The sequence below is a fragment of the Saccoglossus kowalevskii genome, chromosome 21 (assembly GCF_978046115.1).
Source record: "Saccoglossus kowalevskii chromosome 21, keSacKowa6.1, whole genome shotgun sequence".
NCBI classification, from domain to species: Eukaryota; Metazoa; Hemichordata; class Enteropneusta; family Harrimaniidae; genus Saccoglossus; species Saccoglossus kowalevskii.
Genome location: NC_140661.1, coordinates 24,506,084 through 24,529,901, shown reverse-complemented (window position 1 = coordinate 24,529,901; position 23,818 = coordinate 24,506,084). Strand labels below are relative to the sequence as shown.

General features: G+C 35.3%; 1 protein-coding gene across 4 annotated transcripts in view; it reads right to left on the bottom strand.

Annotated features, from left to right (window-relative positions):
• Nucleotides 1-4,716: 4,716 nt before the first annotated feature.
• LOC102803255 (extended synaptotagmin-2-A-like) overlaps nucleotides 4,717-23,818 on the bottom strand; it is a 58,357-nt gene continuing 39,255 nt past the window's right edge. For 3 of the 4 annotated variants that reach the window (XM_085495270.1, XM_085495269.1, XM_085495272.1), the window contains 6 exons: nucleotides 14,171-14,391; nucleotides 13,298-13,387; nucleotides 13,010-13,144; nucleotides 12,739-12,844; nucleotides 9,746-9,795; nucleotides 4,717-6,700 (listed from right to left, as the gene is read on the bottom strand). In XM_085495270.1, coding sequence (XP_085351396.1) covers nucleotides 6,628-6,700; nucleotides 9,746-9,795; nucleotides 12,739-12,844; nucleotides 13,010-13,144; nucleotides 13,298-13,387; nucleotides 14,171-14,391 — 675 coding nt within the window. In that variant the 3' untranslated portion in view covers nucleotides 4,717-6,627. Of the gene's footprint in view, nucleotides 6,701-8,810; nucleotides 8,831-9,745; nucleotides 9,796-12,738; nucleotides 12,845-13,009; nucleotides 13,145-13,297; nucleotides 13,388-14,170; nucleotides 14,392-23,818 lie in introns of all 4 variants that reach the window. The other variant, XM_085495271.1, reaches the window with a different exon arrangement.

Here is a 23,818-nt window from a genome sequence, read left to right as displayed (position 1 = left end):
ACGGATTAAAAGTCTCTCTTAATAATCATGATATATGCTATCATGTTTCGACAAATCAGAATATACCTTAGCCACATATACTACATATCAGTGGGATAGTAGACGCCATGATATGACGACATTTTCTCAAGGGTCTATTCGCACCAAGCGACTACAGTGACCTTTACCAGAATAGTAGTACAGTGTATTATAACAATACTAGTTACGAATTTCGAACGCACTATGTTCAGCAATATCACGTGACACCTGAACCTACAACTGGTCAGAATTCAAGGATTGATCTGCGTGAAATAGGCTCGACCTTGTCACAGAATATGGAGCTCAAAACGAAGGTGTGTTATGAAAAGTATAGTGCTGAACCTAATTTGTTTCCGACCATCTGATTTCATATATGAAATGACTCAATATACCTCGTCAAAGGGGATGGATACCATGGAAACGCTAACAAATGTATTCACTCTTAAAGACAAAACGGAGTGACACCGAATTTGATTTCAGAATCGATTGTATCTGTAGAACCGGGCGTTCAGTAATCGAGCATAAGACGTCACATGCCGGTGTTGTAAGTACGGCGAATTGTGAACTCGTCGACCGTCCTTAAATACAATGGAAAGTTGTTGCCGTGAGTGCGTTGTTTGTTTTCAAATTAATTACATGTGTTAGAGATGACCAAGGAATGCACTATGGCACCTTACTAATTTGTGTTGCTATGTGCATGGACCTCAGCTATGCGTTTGTCGTAACCATGTATCGTGGTAATTGCACCTGCACGATCGGCGAGGGCGCTACATTCTAAAGGCGCATACCTTTAATTTTCTTACAGAATATCACATTTATAACTTGGGTTGTAGTATCCTCGGGGGCGGAGCTACGTCACGGACGTTCTACGTTGCTACGACGCGCGCCACTGTACCACGTATTTCTATGGGCTTTGTGCGCGCTGCTGTGGAACGCCGGTGGAGCCGGTGAAAACTCGAGAAAACAACTCAAACTCAACTTTGAAGTAATCCTGAACAGCCAAATTTATATATGTTACACACGTAGGGCTAATCTTGTTACACTGTTCAGGGGAGTCTCAACAAACATCCCAAAGTACCGTTTTCTGCGTGTTTTTGGTCCTTGTTTTCACCGCGAGGGTTGCCAGGCGGTAGAAATTGCCCGGATGTCCGCCCCCGAGGATTCTCTGACATTTTTCTATGGATGCCCTGGAGGGCCGGACACCATCGTGACATGCGGAGTGTTAGTCTGTCATCATCAACACTAAAGACCACGTGACCAAACAATATTTTAGGGTGTTGGCAGAAGCGAACTAGATTTACGGTACCACTCTTCCTATCCCAAATATAATATGCTACTTTACATATTTAAATCCCTAACAAACTGGCCATCACTCATCCATCCCGACCATACCCAAAACACGTGTTTCCTAACATATAGCCGCTTACCTGCAACAACCACGAGCATTTCCGCAACTGGCTGACCTCATATACCGGAAACAGTTTAAATAAATTGGGATAAGACGTCATAGCTTTATATAATTTGTAAGTCACTTTTTAAGTATCGGATTTTTGATGTGAAATAAAGACAACGTATACTCTATACAGATATATTGGTCACGTGTTATTAATAGTCATAACCAGTTGAATTCAATTACGTTTTTACTTTCGCTATTCATGAAATGCAATTGCAATAATAATAATTATAACGTTTGAAACCGTCTAAGAGTTTTAATTAAAACAAAAAAAAACATATAACAAGAACAAATGGTGAAACAAAAAGTTAACCGACAAATAAAGTATTTTTTACTGAAGAAAGATAATAATTCAAAATTTCAGTGAAGATGGTTTGTTCATACATATAAATCACCATCGCAAGTACTGCAACTGGGAGTCCGTTTCTTCATTACCCAACGGTCCATTCAAGGCCAACTACAACAATGCGCCGGGTTGCTAGCCATTTTCATCGCAAGGTATTATTTAAGGTATTGCAACTGGGATTGAGTCCGTTTCTTTATTATCCCTTGGTCCATTCGAGGCCAACTACAACAATGCGCCGGGTTGCTAGCCATTTTCATCGCAAGCTATTATTTAAGGTATTATCAGGGTGGAAATCCGTCTCTCTCGGGGTTCTCCACACGTGTCAGGGTGGGGGGGGGGGAAACTCGTCTCGTCTCTATATCTCGTCCCCTTGAGGTACGGGATCGGAAAGTCACTTATACTTTACAGTCAAATAAGACACACACAACGAAATACGTTTCAGCTCTCGTCTTAGTCGGTCAATCGAGCACTCTATCAGACACAGCGCCCTGGGGAAAAATCCCCAAGACTATCGCAAGGCTGACCCAAGACTCTCTTAGACTACGTCAACACTCGCCCCCAGGCTCTCCAGGACTGCACTCTCGACTCGTCTATCGTGCTGTGCTCCCCAAGATCAACTCAACTCTCTTTATTCATTTTCAAAACTCTAACCAATTACAAAGCAGTAAAAAGACTCTAGGGCGTAACCTTCAATCATAAAGCCAATCACACTAAGTACTGAATACGTCATATCTTTGATTAATCGTTCACTACATTAATAACTATGAATATAAACTGTCAGAATGAGTAGTCTGAATAGCGACGGTTATCTCGTAATTAGTTCCAAATCACTGAGCCAAGTTCCGTCCAAAAATTCAAATAGGCCTGAACGATGACAGACATAACACAGCAATTCGCTAATAATCAGCTAATTAAGTCGATCAACACATACGCAAAAACAAATTCATGACAGTATTGCAACTGGGACTGAGTCCGTTTCTTTATTATCCGTTGGTCCATTCGAGGCCAACCACAGCAAAGCGTTGGGTTTCTAGCCCCGCAATCCTGCTGTGGGAATCACAAAATATACTACCATAGAGCATGGAGGTAAAAAGACAGATTTTTTTACCTCCATGCATAGAGCGACAGTATGCCGTAACATGGAGGTCTGTTTTTACCTCCATGACGAGAACAATCATACAAGTGATTAAATTGCAGCTAGCTGCTTTTTCAACAATGTTTTTTTTATTCTATTTAAAACTTCGACGGATGTAATACGTAATACACATAGAATAGATAAAAACACACAGGACTGTGATGTTACTAACCCCGACGCAGGGCCAGTGTGTACGTGTACATTTTAATGCCAACAAAACAATTTTCATTTGTCTAGGCGTTGTTTACATATATGTGTGTATGTATATATGTATCCTAACATTAACCCCGCATTGCCACGATTACCGTGGTATCACAGAAATCACTTCTTTGTATCACTATGATTGTCGTATGATCTTGTCCATCGTCGCTCGAATTGCGCCTGGACGACTGTTACAAGACCAGCTCATTTTCAGTTGGTTGCCGCATGCGGGCGCAAGTTTGTAAGCATTTTGGAGATAAGATCGCAACTCGTGCGTTCATGAACGGTTACTTATATAGTAACCGTGGTTCATGTCAGAATTAGCGAGTTTCTTTATGCTGCCAGTAATTTGATACGCAACAATTTATAGGCCGATCGTAGCCGGCTGATCAGTCGCTCACTTCCAATTCGACAGCACTGAAGTAATACTAATTTATAAACTAAACTAATCCCAGATTTCTGATTTTGTTGAAGATTGAATTAGATTATTTGTAGCAATATGGATTTCACATCACGAATTGGCTCAAGATTTCACCCAAAATGCATTGCACATACACTCAGTAATTGCAAAAATTGAAATGGTCATTGCTGAATTTTACGCCAATTTTCAAAAAAACAACTTGAATATTTTTAGAGAGTAAACCGGCTTCAAAAGTTTTGTCTAGTAGCGCGACGCACAGATAGGGTACCAACGCGCACCAACATTGGTTGCTACGTAACATGCGCGTTCGGTGGGACTCACCAAATGGTCTTACGCAGATATTACGATAACCTTTCACGGGCAAACTGTCAATCTACATATTATAACAGTTCTGCTGTGAACGAAAACAAAAATACTTATTTGGGCCTATCAAGCGAACATCCGTGCTATGTAGTTTTGTAGAGATTCTCTTAAAATGTCATGAGAGTTGATAGTCAATTTTTAGTTTTTTTTTATTGCGGCCAGTTCGGCCATCCCCATGTTTACAAGACAAGCCCACGTGTAGTTCATCGCCGTTTTACTTTTACTCCGCTAGATGTATTTGAAGGTAGCGCCCTCAGGGGCAACTTCATGAAAATGTTAAAGCTGCTATACACGTTCACATGTCGCCGAAATGGTAATAATTTCATTCATGATGCTCTCAAAACAAAAGTTAAAACCCACCTATTCGACCAATCAAAATTGCTCTACTGCATGAATAATAATTTTCCTGCATGGAGCAAAATTTTTGTAAACTGGTACATGCAAGTTGGGGTTCATTTTCCCCTGTTCTTGCAACAATAATTCATTACGCCAACCTCGAATTCAAAAAGGTGTAGCTCACATGTATTGCATTTACTCATTGTGTAATAATTTTTTTCAAAATTTTATAGCATATTCCATTTGAAAATAGGGGTATTGCAATCAGGGATTTTGTCAGAATTATTGACAAGACTAAATGCTTTCAAAAGCATATGATGACGATTTTAATAGAAATGCACTACCTCTAAATCCACTACCATGTACTTACTCACTTGAGTATTTTATTTAATCTTTATATTGGGCTGCCAGCTTACAAAGAATAAACACATAAATGCATCAAGTTGTGAAAAATTTCTTTAATCCCACACTACCTTGTTGTACCAAGAACTGTTCCCAAGTTTTAAAAATATCCACTATATCTAAAAAAAAATAATGGCTCAATACCATATACTTTATCCAGCCTCATGTAAATATGCTCAATAAAACAATACCTGTTTGTATGTACTGTATTTGCTCTATTACCATAGTAACGCATGCACTTATGTAATTGACATACATGGCTATGGTTTCTCTATTAATTTTTCGGTTGTCAAATATACTAATCATTTTAACAAGATTCACATAAGCAAGTGTGCTTCAAATAGAGCAAATACAACAAGTTGCCATTAGTCTGTTCCTTTGACAATTAACAAAAGGCACAATTAACTGTAGAAGAGACATACAGCTTTTTAGCTCTTAAAGTTCTACATTGTGTATTCAGTGTCAGAGTTGATTATTCATAGTCCTTGTAGAGGATTAGTGAATAAATCAGTAAAATATATTTAGTTTTGGTTCCAAGTCTTGAAAAAGAATTGCCACAAAGAAGTTTGAAGAATTTTGATTATCATCTTTCATATTTATATGAAATAATTTTTGAATAAATATGCTTACATGTTAACTGATACCCAGGTAGCAAAAGTTCGATTTTGGTTTAGTAGCAAGTATATATCATAATAGTATTGCATTATAATAAAATCATTTTTTCATGGCAAAAATAATTCTAGACTAATTAACCAGTGTTGATGGTAGCTTATATAATAGAAAATACACAAGAGTGCAGTTTGGTTGGTTCACACTTCTAGATATTGTGGTATATTTAAAATTAAATTTTTAATATGCAGCTTGGATTTGTTTTTGTTGGTACATAAAAAAGGAAAAATAAAAACATATCAAAAATTAATCATGGGAAATTAAATTACTTCATTTTGACAAAAACAATAGCATCTTTGATTTTGGAGGTCTTATTTTGTTGTACTATATATTAATGATTTAATGAGTTATGAAATTTCTGGTTTATGTGCACTTTTAATAAACATGAGCTCCTAATTATGGTATGCAAATCATTTTATGTATATCTCAATTTAGTAAAACTTTTCAGCAATTACTGCAAAATTTAAAGAATAAAAGCACACACTTATATTATTTCTTCAATCCCAAAGACTCTGATAAATGAATACTAAGGCTGTATTTGGTGATTTACCTGAAATAAACTCTCAGAAATACAGACACTCAAAACTATATTTGAGCTGACCAAGACTTATTTTTCTGACAGTCTTTTATATGATATGTTTTTTTTTTCATTTTAATTCATAATTATAAATATTAAAATATGTTAAATTTTCAAGGCATCAGTCAGAAATCAAGATACAATGATTGAAACCATGTATAGACACGAAACAGTTCTATTGTGTCAATCATATTTTTATGAGTGGACTAACACAATGAAATGCTTTTACTAGCAGAACTACCAAACTTACGATCTGACACCACATCATCAAAACCAAATCATCAGCCCTCACATTGTAGTAAATTTAATAAAACATAAAACTTCATTGATTAAATTAATTGATATTCCAAACCTACCCGTTAAATTTGATTTTCTTAAAAAAAAAATAGGTGTGTTAAAGCCTCATGTTTGACTATGTGGTAAATGTACTTTATCATGGATCGTAAAAACTGTCTACACTTTGGTTATAAAATATACCAAAATACAACATCCATTATTAAAATTAAGTCTCTGAACTAATAATACTTTTGTATTATTACCTCAAATGATTTGATTTCAGACATGTGTGAAGGCCTGACATCCAATCAGAAGTCACCTTACACATTGTCTTTTCAGAAGGCACTTTTATAACAATGTCAATGATTGGTTAAATAATCAGTGAGTAATTTCTCTTGTGCACAATCCAATCAAAAGTCTTGTCTCGAATTTAGACAGCGGTTCCCGAATTCCTTGATGATACAGACGATACATCCATTACTTCTTGACCTCTTAGCGTGTACCTAAATAAAACGGATAAACAACAATTATATGGTAGCTGTGAGTCTCGCCTTCCCAGCATACACTAAATATTTATATTATGAGGTTATTACGAGGATACCTCAAAATATGCATGAAGACAGTACAGCGGGAGTATCAATGGACGTGCAGCGGAGGTTGATGTGATGGCGTACTGTCTGAGTGCATACTTTGAGGTATCCTGGTAATAACCTTATTATTATGCATCTTTTCCTTCCAAGGATATGGTACATCATGGGAATGCCAAAATCCAAAAAGTTTAGAACAGAATCAGCAAACTTCTTTGTGTGGAGTCTGGTCTGGTGGCAGCCATGTTTGTTTTTATTATTAGAGAACGCATTTCCAAATATGGTAGGATGAAAATACCAGCAAAAGTACGGCATGCTGTAACTTGTGGCGTTATAGTGACAGATGTATAATAATATTAGTTATACCATTGGCCCATCTATTCCCTGGTTTGAATGATGAATACACAGTGTTTGTAAGTCTCTCTTTTGACTTCTACACAGATAAATGTTAGTGTTTTTTAAATAATGGTCTTCATGTGAAACTATAGTGTGCATATTTTGATCTGTGCTGTCATTTTATATTTATCGTTCCATTATACAATATTTATTCAAACCATGCCAAAACACTAAAATGCTAAATCTGAGATGTGCCATAGCTGTGATCAAAATCATTTAAAAAATACCCCCAGTACAAGTCACAAAATTTATGTATGATCAACTTTTCATCATCATCATCATCATCATCATTCATAGATATGTATGTTAGAGGAACAAAAAACCAAAAGGAACCTAGGAAGTATAAAACTTGTACGTTAAAATAAATGAGAATGTTCTGATTATGAGATATTTCAACAAGTACAGCGAAGTGACACTCAGGTCACATTGCTGAAAACTCGTACAAGTTGTCCTACTACCGGTACTCATAAAAGAAAAGAAGCTATTGCAGAAAAAAAAGGCAGTATCAAAATAATTCTATATAGTTATATGAACTTAATTTACTGTAACTTAGCATATTCTCCAAAATCCCAGCTTTTTGTGACAATTTGAATACCCAGACCTTACAGTAGGCACCAAAATAAACTGATCAAATTTCTCTTGCAACATTCTTAATGGGGTTTATTTCGACTTTGACAATTTCACAAGCCAACATTTTCTGTAAATGCTCAGCCAATTCACAAAGGATATTGGTAGGTAAAAACAATAATAGGAAAATTTTATACATTATAACTCAATTTTCCCACATTTTCAATTAATCCATTTTTTGTGTTATGTTGAGAAGGAAAATTCAATTGTGGCAGTAGATATGACTGAATATCAAAACATTGGAATGGTCCATATTAAAATTACAACTTTGAACGAGGCTTGTTTCCTGATATTTCTTTATCACATTGCAGATGGTGTTTTATGAGTGGTTAATTTTGTGGGTGATGTTACTCTGTGGTAGGCTACCTTTGTATTATTAGTTGTCTGGGTGATATACCCATATAGTTGTTGCTAAGACATCATAAGATTACAACTGCAGATAACTTTTGTATCTAATTTGCAAACAACATGTAACTAGAGTGCAGCTCAAATGAACATACAGTGAGCAGCAAAACAGATTTGGAGTGAAATTGCATGAAATGTTGAATACTTAATCATATATACATTCTTGAACACAAATATAGCAAGACTTTCGTAAATTTCCAATGATTGAAGGCAAAGGGATTGTTTCTAGAAATATTGCTTTGTCACCAGAGAAAATGATAGAAAGGTTTTTATGATCAGTTTATTTTGGCATCTGCTGTATTCCATGCAAAGAAAACCACACATTAATTAATATTTGTATCAAAAGTGATACTATCACCAAATGTAAGCGGTTGTGTCCAGAATAAACACTGATTACACTACGTAATACTTTAACAACCAACAAAGAATTAATGGGCAATCAATTCCTAATATTTGTAAGGTTAAGGACATATCACTAATGCACCCAGACAGGCAATCTCAAAGACTGAAAGCCTCAAAAACCCACACTTGCACCAACCGACTATACTTTTGACAGTCACATGCACAAGCCTACACTCCGACAAAAACAATACTCAACCTGAATTTCGAAAGCGAAGCCTGGAAATGAAAACGAAGATAGACATTGACAAAATTATTAAACAGATTTTCTTTTTTTTTAATTCAATCTAATAATTATAGTTGTGTTCTCTGCCAATGTTGACTTCTGTTATCTTCCTCTTAGTTACAAAACAAACATTCATCTAATGCAGTCATTTGTCGCCAATAGCAAATTTACATTCATAGAGCTAAATTCTTTGGAATATTATATGAAATATTTGGTGGTCTGAATTTGTGCGCATTGCTTGAAAAAAAACAAGGATTTATCAGGATTCTACCTTGTTTTGAATTACTGCCATTGGAACAGAAACGAATCTTTGTGAATACAGATGTTTTGGTACATGTATACACATTGAAATGGTAATAAACGATAATTAAATTATTTTTTTTTATAATTTACACAAATTCAGTCAATCAAATAATTAACATAATAGTCTTAAGGCTCCAATAAAGCTCTATCAATCATTTCAGAATTAAAGGGCAGTGGTTGTCATGCAGCATGTGTTGGAATTTCATGTATACAATGAAACAAAACGTGGCATGACAGCCACCTCCCTTTAATTTATAAATAGGTTACTTGCAGGCTACTGGTGCACTTAATCAGTTCGTAACATGCATGGTCACTACCTCATGCACACCATACCAACAATTGTTTTCGGATTTTGCAGGATATCAAATGTTTAGGTGTAAAGATATTTGGAATATATTTATTTGTGAGTCATACATAAAAAGCTACAAACTGGCATAAACAAAATGGTGGATTTGATGATGTACAATGTAAACTACAAATGATATTTTGTATGATTGGTTCAAAACAAATATGGGAGTAAAATGCAAAATATTTACAGAAAACGAGAAAATTTATTTTGACTCTGGTGTCCCCTGAACAGAGTGACATAAGCATGTACAACTCACCACACTGTAGTAGCTTTGGTAAGATCGAGTTCAGATAAGTTGATATATGTCTGTGAAGATAAAATAGTAGGATATTAAGTTTTTTATTAAAGAAACCAGTTAGTTGATATTTCATATAACCACAGATTTATACTGCAAAACAATGTAAATTAGGGAACTGATCATTACCACCCAGCCGGTTTCCTGTGAGTTTGACTCGGTTTACCGTACCGGTCGTTGCTTTACCGTACCGACCGTTGCGTTACCGTACCGACCGTTGCGTTACCGTACCGACCGTTGCGTTACCGTACCGGCCGGTGCTTTACTGTACCGGCTGGACAATTACCGTACTGATAGGACCAATACCGACTATTTATCACCTTCGATTAATGAATGCATGGTAAACAAAGCCCCGGTAACTGATCGGCGCCCTGTCGGTAACCGTGAGTCATGCATGAATTAATTGGGCATTTTGCAAACAATAAGAATTTTTTTTTAGGACTTGTACAACAGAGTGTTACGTCCCAGTCGACTAGAGGACTCGATGGTTTAATTATTTGTTTATATTTGTCAGTAGCTCACACAGTGGAAAGAAAGTCGGGCAACCGTCGAAATACAAATAAATAAATAAATTAAATAAAAAAGTCTTTCTGAAATTCTTCGCATGTGTTTTTTTCAATATATGTGTGTTATTCACATATTCATGATCGCCTGTAACGCTATAAACGACAGTCCTAAATCGTAGCTTACCCACAACGTTGAATAAAACGTCTCAACCTGTCGCATGAATTCGATGATACTTGCATAATCTGTCAGCGTGACTCGCTTGGCCGAGCTCACATGTATTTAAATTCGGGCTTGGGCGTTCGAAAATCTGTTTTGATACTTTGTCGACAATAACACGCGCAACGCGTGCACGTAGTCCAGATAAAATTCAAGTGCGTAAAACGGAATTTGACCTTGCTCTAGTTCAACATTTTTCCATTGCTTTTCGACCTCATTTTGTTATTTTGCTTATGGAATTGACCAAACATATTTACACATCCCTTCCAACAATCCCCAATGTAACTTTATTATAACAAAACAGAGTGTGCAAGTGTGCCGGTACATCTCTTTTTGGAACATGTGATTGGCCCTGAAAAGGGCTGTTTGGTTTGGGGCAGAATACGTTTTAGACTGGAAAGGTCGGGACTTTTTTTTGTTTTACAAAAAAAAAAAAAATAATTACAGCCAATACAAAGTCAGCTTGGACATTCAGTTGTGAGACATAACAAAATAAACGGTGCCAGCGATAGATTTTGCGAATGAAAGAACAAACTAAACGCAATCAAAGGCGCCGACCACTCGCGTTGGAAATAAACTAATAAAACGCGTTGCGACGAGAAATCTCGTCTGCATCTATCATTCGCGCACACGCACACACATGCTATTTTCGTATGTTGAATACGTTGGCAACGTCGTCAAATATTTAGCCCAATCACTGAATAAAAAAACATCCAAGCACACGTGCACTGGCGCCAGATAAAGTGAAAAAATGAAAACAAAATTACGTCTGCACTGTGCATTTGTAACAATAACCAAAACCATTAGGTTACATGCCAAAACTACCGACTCAGGATTCATCATACACAAATATAGCCACTTTCATGGAACTGTTATTTTTGTAATCCACTTTGTCGGCTCAGTTGATTTGGGAGCACTGATCCCGATTTAAAAAAAAAATCGTATAAAATAAAGACGCAGTTCCGTCTGCAGTCATATCCAACAGTTCACTTGGACGTACTGGGAGCTCCATGGTCTCACAAAAATCATGTGTAGCATTATCACGCGCAACTTGAATGTAAATATTATGCAATAATAATGGTAAAGTTTAATCTCTGACAAATAAAAAGACGCAACAAATTGCCCTGGTGGTGTATTTGACCTCGAAAGCTACCGCATAGCAAACATGAACAAAATGATTTATAAACAGACTATAACTACAAACTAAACAAATTCTACTCAAATTAATTCTACAGTTCTGCTTTCTCTGGCGATCCTGTGCATAAAACTGAAATTTAAACAGGTCGGCATTTTACCTGTAAACGGAAAATCAATGCATAAATTAACTTGTCAGAAGTGTGAATTGCCTCCTGCCAGTACGGTAACGGCCTTGCCGGTACGGCTAATGACCTTCGGGTACGGTAAAGCAGCGGCCGGTACGGTAAAGCAACGGCCGGTACGGTAAAGCAGCGGCCGGTACGGTAAAGCAACGACCGGTACGGTAAAGCAACGCATGCCGCAGGAGACTCACAGGAAACCGGCTTGGTGGTAATGATCAGTTCCCTTATTTAACATAGAAAATTAATATAAATTAACAAGACACAGGGACTGACAATGCCCTGAACCGAGCAACGAAAACCAAGTGGAAATTCAGAGTTCAGAGATCTGTAGTTAAGTTTTGTTCACGTAATCTGTGATCGATAATAATTCAAAATGTTCCTGAAAAGTTAATTCAAAATGTGGCACTAAGTATGGCCTAGGTTTGGGAATGTGTTTTCACATTTTGGGGGGCTGACAGTTATTGATCATGGCAAAAAAATCTTGATGAGGTATAAAAAAATAAACCTGATTTACAATTTGATGAACAATCAAATACATTTTCACACATTAAAACATAGAAGACATTTATACCAATAAACAATAACATTTTAATTCATGTCATTGACTTTTTGCAAAATTAATCACAACTTAGATACTTACAGTACAAGTATTTATCAATATTTCATTGTTCAAATTTAACGAACAAGGATTAACGCTTTTGATTTTGTATAATTCTGATGTGTGCAGTTTTGTTATTACATTTTTTATTTGTTGATTGTTCTGTTGTTGCTATGGATCTTTGGGTCTGAATTAACAGAATGTGATGTGAATGCTAAACAAACGTCATCACAAAAAGGATACTGAATACACATGCTATTAAAACTAGATCTAGAAAGATAAGACTACTTTATTTTACATAAGAGTATTTTTACCTGTCCCATAAATGTTTTACTCTGTGAGAAGACACCAACAGAGTTTTTAACGACAAGATCAATCACACGCTGCTGGATCTCATCAGCATTGCAGGCAAATTCAAATCTGAAAAAATAGAAGGGTACATGGTCTATAAGATATCTACCAAAAGCTATACTAACAAATAGATTATGTAAAATATAAAACAAACAAACATGAGTCTCACACTGAGGTAAAAGATAAGACACTTAGAGCTGAAGCAGATAAGCGAGTCTAGTTTATAAAACTTACGTTTCATCATAGATGGGATTCAGTTCATCTTTCATAACTTTAGTTTTTCTTCGTCCTGATTTTGATTTGTCAGGTAAGAGATATAGTCTAATATAAGGATCTGATGTGTGATCAGAATTCAATGCAATGAGATCTCTGAAATAAAATACAAAGTGTTATTTTGAGCAATATGTGGCTTTGAGAAGAAAACACCATTCTAACTTCAGGCCTATAACACTCACATTTGGACAACAATATTAAATATCATAACTTAGTATCTGATTTAAATGAACTAATTCTCATCCTTACACGGCCTTATGTATCACTACTATCAGTCGATTTCTTTGGGAACTATATCGTATTGTCGCCTGTACTTTACCACAACCATGATCTTCAGAACTGAAAATAAAATACAATAAGTTGAGTTTTAATTCAAAATGACCACCAGATCAACATAACACCTTTAGTTTAAAATAGCCATAACACCAAAACCACCTTTGGCACTTACTATATACTTTTGTATAGCTCACCTATAAATTTGATCAAGAACATGTGCATCCAACTTTATTAGGAATATTATTCACTTTATTATTCCAAAAATGAAAATTTTTTTGCAATATTTACAAGACTAAAGACAATTTCCACTAAAGTTCACCATCTTGCCCAGTTTTGTGCTTCACAAACCAAACAGTTGGGAACATAGATGCATAATAATGTTATTACATGGAAACTTCAAAAATATTCATCTTTATTCTAAAACCAATACGACATTTCCACTCAACGGACAGTTTAATTGTTGCATGCTGGGAATTATTCATAATCATGTGACCTACAGAAGAATAACAAAGGTATTTCCAATAACCCAATCAAATTTACAGTCAATAGCCAATGAGCATAGACGCTGTGTGTATTGTCTCAGACAATGGAACACCCGTAATTCATTCTGGGTGATTGCAGAAGTCTCAAACTTTGAAACTCTTACAAATTCTAGGCAAATTCTAAAGGTTTCAGACCATAGAACACCCATAAATTCTAGGCGATTATGGAGGTCTCAGGCCTTGGGAGGTCCCCATTGACTGAAGTTTAAAACCAAAACAATGTTACCAACTTTTCATTTTTGCTGAACAGACATACAATCTTGAGACCACCTACAGAAGGAAACAAAGAAAAGAAAACTCTCACCCTTTGTTGACGTTTCGTTTCCTGACTTGTGAATTATTAACACCATTGTGTTCAATTTCTTCACTGACTGCAGTACTACTAGTAATAGTATTGTCCATTATATCTTCACTGTCTTTACTCTCTATACTGTAATTATCAAGCTTCTCATCTTCTTCAGTTGAAGCACCAAGATCATCGGTTGGTTTCGTAGGCTCTGCGATGTTTTTAGAAGGCGATAAGATCTGAAATTTGACATATATGTAGTGTGATAGGATTGGCTGGCTTGGAAAATAATTTACAGATACATAAAGACATGCATAGTCATGGCTCCCCACCGATGAAAACACCTATAGGACAGTAGACTTACAACACCGAGAATACATGCAATATATATAATATCCAAAACCATATACGGCAACTTGAGAGCATTTTATCAATACCCCAACTGTACCAATAAAGATGCAAGAGTTTTTGAGGTCTGCGAGCATCCACATACCAGTTTGAGATCAACATACCAACCAGAGATAGGATGAAAGTGTCTCAGGATTGCATGGTTGTTTGTCATCATCATGATCAAGTCAAAGTTGTAAATATAGAGACACATACATTATATTACGTTTTTGTATCTCAGTCTCATGTTAAGAGCAATCTTGTATTGCATGTAAATCAACATCATAATATGACTACACATTTTGTTTATCAATGAATTGTTATATCAGGAATCAGAGGCTGGATGTCACTGCTGTATTTTACTGTATGTTGGAATATGCATACATGTACTACAAGTGACGAATAGTGAATGTACCTGTAGAGAACATTTTCCAACAAACTCATATTCTAAGCCTTAAACAAAATCATAATGGCATTATTCAAAGCTCTTACTCAATCATCCACCAGATTGAGATGAACACCAGTATACTGCACCTTAACCAAACTTTTCCCAATGACATACCTGAAACAAGTCATTGACAATGACACAGTCCCCGTTAAGTTCTCTTTGTGCTCGTCATATTAAAGCGGAGGGGTTGTCGCGAGCGTGTCCTTGAAACTTGAGTTCCAAGTGGCGTATACAACAGATTGTTTATTTACATCAAAACACGTGTTTCGTGTCATAGTAATATGGCCAAAATAAAAACAGCCGTTATTCAGCCATCTTTGATCTGATTATAAAACACACTGATATGTATGATGTATGTGCCAAATACGAATGAAAATGGTACATAAATTGTGGAAATATAGTAGTAAGGCCAAAAAGTCAGATGGCTGTCAATCGGCCATCCTTGACCAGATTTTGAAACAAATTGTCATGGATATGCATCCTAACATGTATAAAGTACATGTATGTGCCAAATTAGAATGAAAACTGACAGAGCACGTCCAAGATACCGCATAAAAAAATAAAAACAAGATGCCTGCCAGTCGACCATCTTTGATCCATCATGGACATGTATCCTAACATGTATAATCTATGTACCAAGTTTGAATGACAACTGACAAAGCATGTCCAAAATACAACATTTTCAAAAAACAAGATGGCTGCCAGTCGGCCATTTTGAATCGAATCGCACAACCACTGCATGTGCATATGTCCCACATAAGGTACTAGGCACATGCAAAGAATGAACGGAATCGGTCCACAGGATTCTGAAATATGACGTTGGATAGACTGACGCAGGGACAGACGGACAGACTCAGGAACTCATGGACGGTCAAGGACATGTATCCTAACATGTATGATCTATGTAGTAAATTTGAATGAAAACTGACAAAGCATGTCCAAAATACGACATTTTCAAAAAACAAGATGGCTGCCAGTCAGCCATCTTTGATCCAATTGTGAAATAAATCATCATGGACATGTATCCTAACATGTATAATCTATGTACCAAGTTTGAATAAAAACTGACAAAGCATGTCCAAAATACAACATTTTCAAAAAACAAGATGGCTGTCAGTCGGCCATTTTGAATCGAATCGCTAAACCACTGCATGTGCATATGTCCCACATAAGGTACTAGGCACATGCAAAGAATAAACGGAATCGGTCCACAGGATTCTGAAATATGACGTTGGATAGACTGACGCACGGACACACGGACGGTCGGGCGGACAGACTCAGGAACTCACGGACGGTCGGGGACATGTATCCTAACATGTATGATCTATGTACTAAATTTGAATGAAAACTGACAAAGCATGTCCAAAATACAACATTTTCAAAAAACAAGATGGCTGCCAGTCGGCCATCTTTGATCCAATTGTGAAATAAATCATCATGGACATGTATCCTAACATGTATAATCTATGTACCAAGTTTGAATGAAAACTGACAAAGCATGACCAAAATACAACATTTTCAAAAAACAAGATGGCTGCCAGTCGGCCATTTTGAATCGAATCGCTAAACCACTGCATGTGCATATGTCCCACATAAAGTACTAGGCACATGCAAAGAATGAACGGAATCGGTCCAAGGGACTCTGAGATATGACTCCGGACGGACGCACGGACACACGGAGACCGAATTATAAGTCCCCGTTTTCGGACTTCGTCCGAACGGGGACTAACAAGCAGCCTCTCGGCTGAGATAGCTCCGCTGTTAGAAATGCACATTTCAATTTACGAACTGAAGATATCATTAGAAAATGAACAATATGTATTGTATTCAAAGCAATCAGACTTGTTGTTTTCAGCAAGAAGTCAAAAATACAACTTTATATAAAAAATAACAAAATATTCATCAAAATTACATAATTGAAGATATCACGAAATGAAGAAATCTCAGAGAGGTCTAGCTGTAGTACCTATATGTATAGTATCAAAGCAATCAAACTTGCGATTTTCAAGAAGAAGTTGAAAATATCACTTTTGATCAAAAATTACAAAAATATTCACCAAAATTAGAGAATTGAAGATATCATCATGAAATGAACAAACCTAAGAGAGGTCCACCCAAGGTACATATATACCAAGTATCAAAGCAATAGGGATTATAGTTTTCAAGAAGAAGTAAAATCAAAGAAAGCTTAGAAAGAACTCCCATGTGCTGAGAGTATTGGAGACACATTAAATATAATTCGAAATTACTTAGCTGAAAACTAATTATGCAAATCAGAAAATTAATATGACCAGATTTGAGTGTAAAACTAATGAGGTCTGCGCAATGTAACAGAAAATCTATGTCTCCAAGTTTAATTGAAATGTGATTAGAACCAAAAAATTATGAATTATTATGCTTATTAGGGAATTAATATGAACAGATTTTTACCCCAAACTAATTAGGTTTGTACATTGTCCTAGAGCATCTTTGTACTAAGTTTCATTGAAATGGAATAATTAGCACCGTGAAAACTCCAAAATTTCGACCCCTCTAAAAATTTGACCGCCTATTTATTTGCCGGGTTTCGGTGTTTTATTCACCTCCAAATTTTCGACTCCACTAAAAATTGCCGACTCATTCTTATTCGAAAATTGCGACCAGTTTTAGTTTTCCCCCAAACGAAAAAAAAACGATGTGAGCGTTCAAACGGGACCTTCCTCAAAGGCATGAATCCGGGTTTCTGATTGACTGAGAGATTTTTATTTTATTGGTAACGAAAATATATTCTAAATAAACGAAGTTTCAAATAAAAACGAACACAAAAATCTCGGCATGCTGCGTTTCTGAATTGTTGATTATTACTGTACTCAGTAGTGATTATAATAATGTACACAAAATAAATTTGTTGAATGGTTATGAAATACAAATAAAAGTCAACTTAGTTTCATCGAAAGCGAATGATTCCGATCTCGTATAAACGTTTGATGCTGTAGGATATCCGCCATGTTCTCTTAGGTCAAATAGGTCAAATCGCTAATTAACCAATCAAAAAGCTGGATGATGCGAAAACGGCATGATTTTTTTTAAATAAAAAAATTAGTTGTTTTTAAAAAATAAACTGGTCATCTGAAGAATAATTTAACATTGTTCACAGTGATAACAGCTCATTCTCGAAAGGAAGCTTACCCGCTCACGCTAGTCACGATAAAAATCATACACGTGTACTCTTGAATAGACAGACGTCAATGACTACGATAAAACTTAGACTCTATTTTAGCCGGCAGGATTGATTGAAATGTCCGAAAAATGACGCCAAAATACACCTTAAAAGTCCCATTTTATTTTCTTAAATCCCATTATATTTTTTAATCCAAGGGCGAATTTACGGCAGAATTTGGTCCCTCAAATCACCGGTACGGTGCTCAAATAAGGGACACGTGAGCTTTGATTCTAACCGGATACATTGCACTGGGTCGGGGAGATCGTTTGCTAAACTTCCATGTATCTTTTGTCCAATGGGTACCTGTACTTCGAACATTCGCAAGTTTTCCTAGGTAGTGCGAGACAGCTTTGTCTTTTGACCTATTAGTTTTGTGCTGACCTCTTCTCCGCGTCTTGATGTTTTGTTTTGCTTGTCATAATACTCACTGATTGATGACTTTGTTTAGATTTTGAGTTACAACTCGGCCACGACCTTTGCTTTTACCGTGAAACATGAGGAAGTTTACGTCAATTGACGGACATTGCATTTTTTAAAAACTAATGAAGCACACTGTCTATCATCCCCATTTTTTTTTGCTGATTTCTATTCTGAAAAATTCGACCGTCCGAAAATGCACCTTAATTTTGACTCTAAAAACACGTCACATTTCTAACACAAATTATTTAAAACCAGTCGAAATTTTGGAGTTTTTACGGTACTTTAGATATCAGTGTGAAAGATTAAAATTGGTTAATTACGCAAATTAGGTAATTAATATGTACAGATTTTAACCCACAATTATTCAGGTCTGTCTATTGTCCTACAGCATCCATGTACATTCATTGATATGTGATGTATAGTACCTGAGATATCAGTGTGAAAGTTGGTTAATTATGCAAATTAGGTGATTAATATGCACAAATATTTACCGGAAACTAATTGGGTTTGCATAATTCTAGATTCATTGAAATATGATGATTAGTACTTTAGATATCAGTAGAAAAGCTGAAAATTAATTATGCAAATTAGGTAATTAATATGCACAATTATTTACCCTAAAACTAATCAGGTCTCTGCATAGTCCTAAAGGATCTATGTACCAAGTTTCATTGAAATGCGATGATTAGTACTTGAGATACATGTGGAAAAGCTGAAAATTAACTAATTATGCAAATTAGGTGATTAATATGCACAAATATTTATCGAAAACAATCAATCTCTGCATAGTCCTTGAGTATGTAAGTACCAAGTTTCATTGAAATGTAATGCTAACTACTTATATCAAATGCTGAAAATTAATTAATTATGCAAATTAGGTAATTAATATGTACTGATATTACCATAAAAACTATCAGGTCTGTGCAGTGTCGTATGACATCTATGTACCAAGTTTCATTGAAATGTGATGATTAGTACTTGAGATATCAGTGGAAAAACCGAAAATTGACTAATCATTATGCAAATTAGGTAATTAGTATCCACGGATTATTACCAAAAACTAATCAAAACCTAGCATTAGTTCAGAGCATCTATGTACCAAGTTTCATCAAAATCCAATGAGTGGTTGTTTAGATATCAGTGGAACAGTCATGGAACCACTAAAAAATAGCTAATTATCATGCAAATTAGGTAATTAATATGCACGGATTTTTACCAAAAATTAATCAAATCTGCGCATATGTTCAGAGCATCTATGTACCAAGTTTCATCAAAATCCAATGAGTGGTTCTTTAGATATCAGTGAAACAGTCATAGAACAGCTAAAAATTAGCTAATTATCATGCAAATTAGGTAATTAACGAGCATGGATTTTTACCAAAACCTAATCAAATCTGCGCATTGGCCCAGAGCATCTATGCACCAAGTTTCATCAAAAACCGATGTATGGTTCTTGAGATAGCAGTGGAACAGTCGGACACACATACACACATACACACATACACACATACACACATACACACATACACACATACAGACACACTAACTGCAAAGACTCCCATTTTGTGCTTCGCACATGGGAGTCAAAAAGTAAAAAGCTGACACGGACGACCATGGACGACGGACAATCACTCATATGATAAGATCCACTCGGCAATGTCGACAGCAGAGCTAAAAATAAGCTTGGGGCACACTCACCTAAAGTACAATGTACAGGTAATTTTTTTTTTCAGGTATATGATCAATCATAAGTCAACAACTATATACAGACCATTCCGATTTAAATATGACCAATAAAGTCAACTGCTATGTACAGGCCACTTTTTCAGGTATAATGAATCATGACATGCTATAAGACGATCTCTCAACGATAAATGAATATGGTATTTTCCATTTGTAAAACATAGAAGAGGTTCAAACATATTGGTGTTAGAATCCTGAATGTTGGTTCACATTCAACTGGACATGAAACACATGAACAACTGGTATATGTTCATAAATACCAGCACGAGCTAGCTTCAATGTCCCTGCTGTCAGAAACAAGGTTGAAAAAACATGTACATGTAGTCAGTATATTTTTACACTAACATGAACCAGATGAAATATTTATTCATAAAGTAATCAAAGATATTACGTAAGTAGACTCATCTGTAAATTCCAAGAACCTTATGCCCAATACATTTAATATTAAGTAATTATAACTGTGATCATTTTATTAAGTAGTTGAAACATTCATTTGGTAAATTATAACAATTAATGTGATACTCATAAATGTACACGCATATTATTGATATTCGTTCACTACGATTAAAACATTAGGCAAGATGTTAAAAGTTCCAAACATTAAGCAAATCCAACTACAGCTGTGTTGGCAGTATTAGAAATGTTAACCCAGTTGACTGCTTATTCTTAAATTATATCAGTTATTTCAAATGCAGTTGGTTTTTGCTGAAATTTTTACAACTAAGGATTTACATATTCTGGTATCATATCTTAAATAAAGCAGTATGATTAAATAATATGATCCCTTGCAAAAAGTTGTGGTCATTTTTTTCGAAACACATGACATCATTTCATATATACCATGAGGTCCATATATTTTTTACTTCTTATTTGACTATATTGTGTAATTACTTGATGTAATTTATTTGGTCTTTGATTGTTATCAGTCATTTGTTTTGTAATTTTGGACTTATAGTAAATTTCTATATATAAATTATTTTATATGATCTATGGTTTGGTATATGTGGCCTTGATACAAATTCTAATTGTGGTGTAAAACCTATACTTCAACATTAAGCAGATATGTTTTTGTATACTTTTGATTTGAAAAACAAATACAGGTACACAGTGGTTTACTATGAACAGGCGAGATTATAACATAAATAACAACAGCATGTTTGTGAACCAGTGACAATCAACCACTTCCACACATGATTGTTCATGTAATGAACAAAATATCCAAATAAATGATAAATATGAAATTAATATCTTTTGACAGACACCAATGAGCATGCATGTAGAATGATAAAAATAATGATAGTGATAAAATGAAAATGATAACAATATCAATGAGCCTAGACATTCTTCTTATCATCATCATCATCATCATGCGATGGTTGCTCAACATTTTCAGTGGGCATTGGTTGCATGGCAACATCCTCATTTTTCTCCTCATCCTGTTTTATCCATTTATGTTCTCCCTATGGCAATACAGGCAATGAGTCCATGTGAGTTTTACATCTAAATTAGCCAAGAATCTATGCCCAAAATAAGTGCCTAGGATTGATGGCTGGTTTATCTCATTAGCTATGCAAATGTATTCAAATCATATATAATGAGCCAGCTCCATCAAGTAAGCAAGGAAAGTAAACCATTCAGTATCTGTTCACTGACAGTTAAGATGGGCATGTGGGGAACTCCCACATATCATGTGATATGCAGATGAATGACATCATTTAGAATGAGAGTATTTTTTATTTCATTTTTATCTAAATTATGATCAATAGCTGACTATATACCCCATCATTTCTATGCACAATGCAAAGAACACAGATTCCAGGCCACAACTATTAAAGTTTCCAAGAGAGGAAGTTTGCACACTAATTAATTCGTACTTAACACATTCTTAGTCAGTTATAGTCAGAACATGTCATAAAAACATCAACAATTGTAAATAAATCAATGTTGAAATAATGGAATTCGAGACCAAATTTGACTAATTGGAGGCAATTTAATATTTTATCCAAAAATGAGATATTCTGCCCTTTATGAGACAACCCTTTGCTTTACAAGTCTACACTTTTATAAAACTGAATTACAATAATTATAACTTGGCATGATCAAATCAAAATATGAACCAACTTTTTGTGAACAGAGATAAATTTTACAACATTAAGGTAGATTTCTGTTATAAACTTTGAGGCAATGAAAATTGCCACATCTGACTTGAGGTGCTAGACTTGTAAGGATCTTTTCAGTGATAATTACAAATCAAGGAAAAAAAATTACACATTTTTCAGTGTGTTATCAGTGATGCACAGTCACCAAAGTTGCCTGCATTTGTTGCAAAATTGAACAATTCATAGTAAGTTCAAGAATGTTTTCATTACAAAATAATCAAATGTACAAAGTTCCTCTGCTGCTGGATGAAAATACATACACAGTACCAAGAATGAATTTCGTCATGACTACTGATGTACAAAAAAAAATTGGGAAAGCAATTGAATCTTTATATAAGTTTGAAGTGTCATCTCTTAGACATTAATATCGGTAATTACCTCATCAATGTTGCCATACCAATCAACCACTCTAAACAAAAGTCAAAATATTTTAAAATTTATGTGCATTTTGGGGTGTACACGTAATACATTTCAAAAGAAATGCCATTAATTATTTAATTAGTCAGAATTCATATTTTCAGAGTTAATTCATTCTTTTGATCTGTGTACATACAACTGGTTCATTTCTGAACCACTTTCAATAGACCTCAGACGCCACTGAGAGCCAAAAACCTTGTCTATGCCACCGATTAGTGCTCCATTCTCTCCAATCCTCTACTGATTCAGGTAACCATGGTAATTGTTCAGGTGATGACAGGAGAGAATGTAACAGTATTTAAGAGGCAACAACAATCCAGAAGCTATTTAAGTCTAGTGTCTACTGCAATAATGAAATATTAAATGATATGAGAACACCTATCCCAAAGAAGCATGGCATGCAGTAGCAATGAACATTATGTATTGACTTGTAATGTAATTTATTTTGTACCTAGAACTGATTTACTCTGAAAACAATACTTCAGTGCAGTGAATACACCAGGTATTTATTTTGATTGGTGTCCAATGAGTTTACACAAAATATGTGGTGATTGATTTGTCTTTTGATTTTACAGTGAATATGAAGAAATTCTGAATGAAATGAACTAGTCTACAGTACATGTCTGAATGTGTGGTTAATTTGTTATTTTCAAAAATTGATTCAAAGATCATATTTTTAAACTGTCATTAAAATTGGCCTTTATTTAGAAAAGACTGGTATGACCAAACCCAATCAACTGAGAAACACCAACAACTCTATGTTTGAGAAATAAGCTCTGAGGACAGACTATAACATGCATGTAGTCACACAAGCTTTCAAGTTGATAGTAACATATGAGCTTTCAAGGCTTCGAAGTTACTGACAATAAGGGTATAGAACTATCATATTA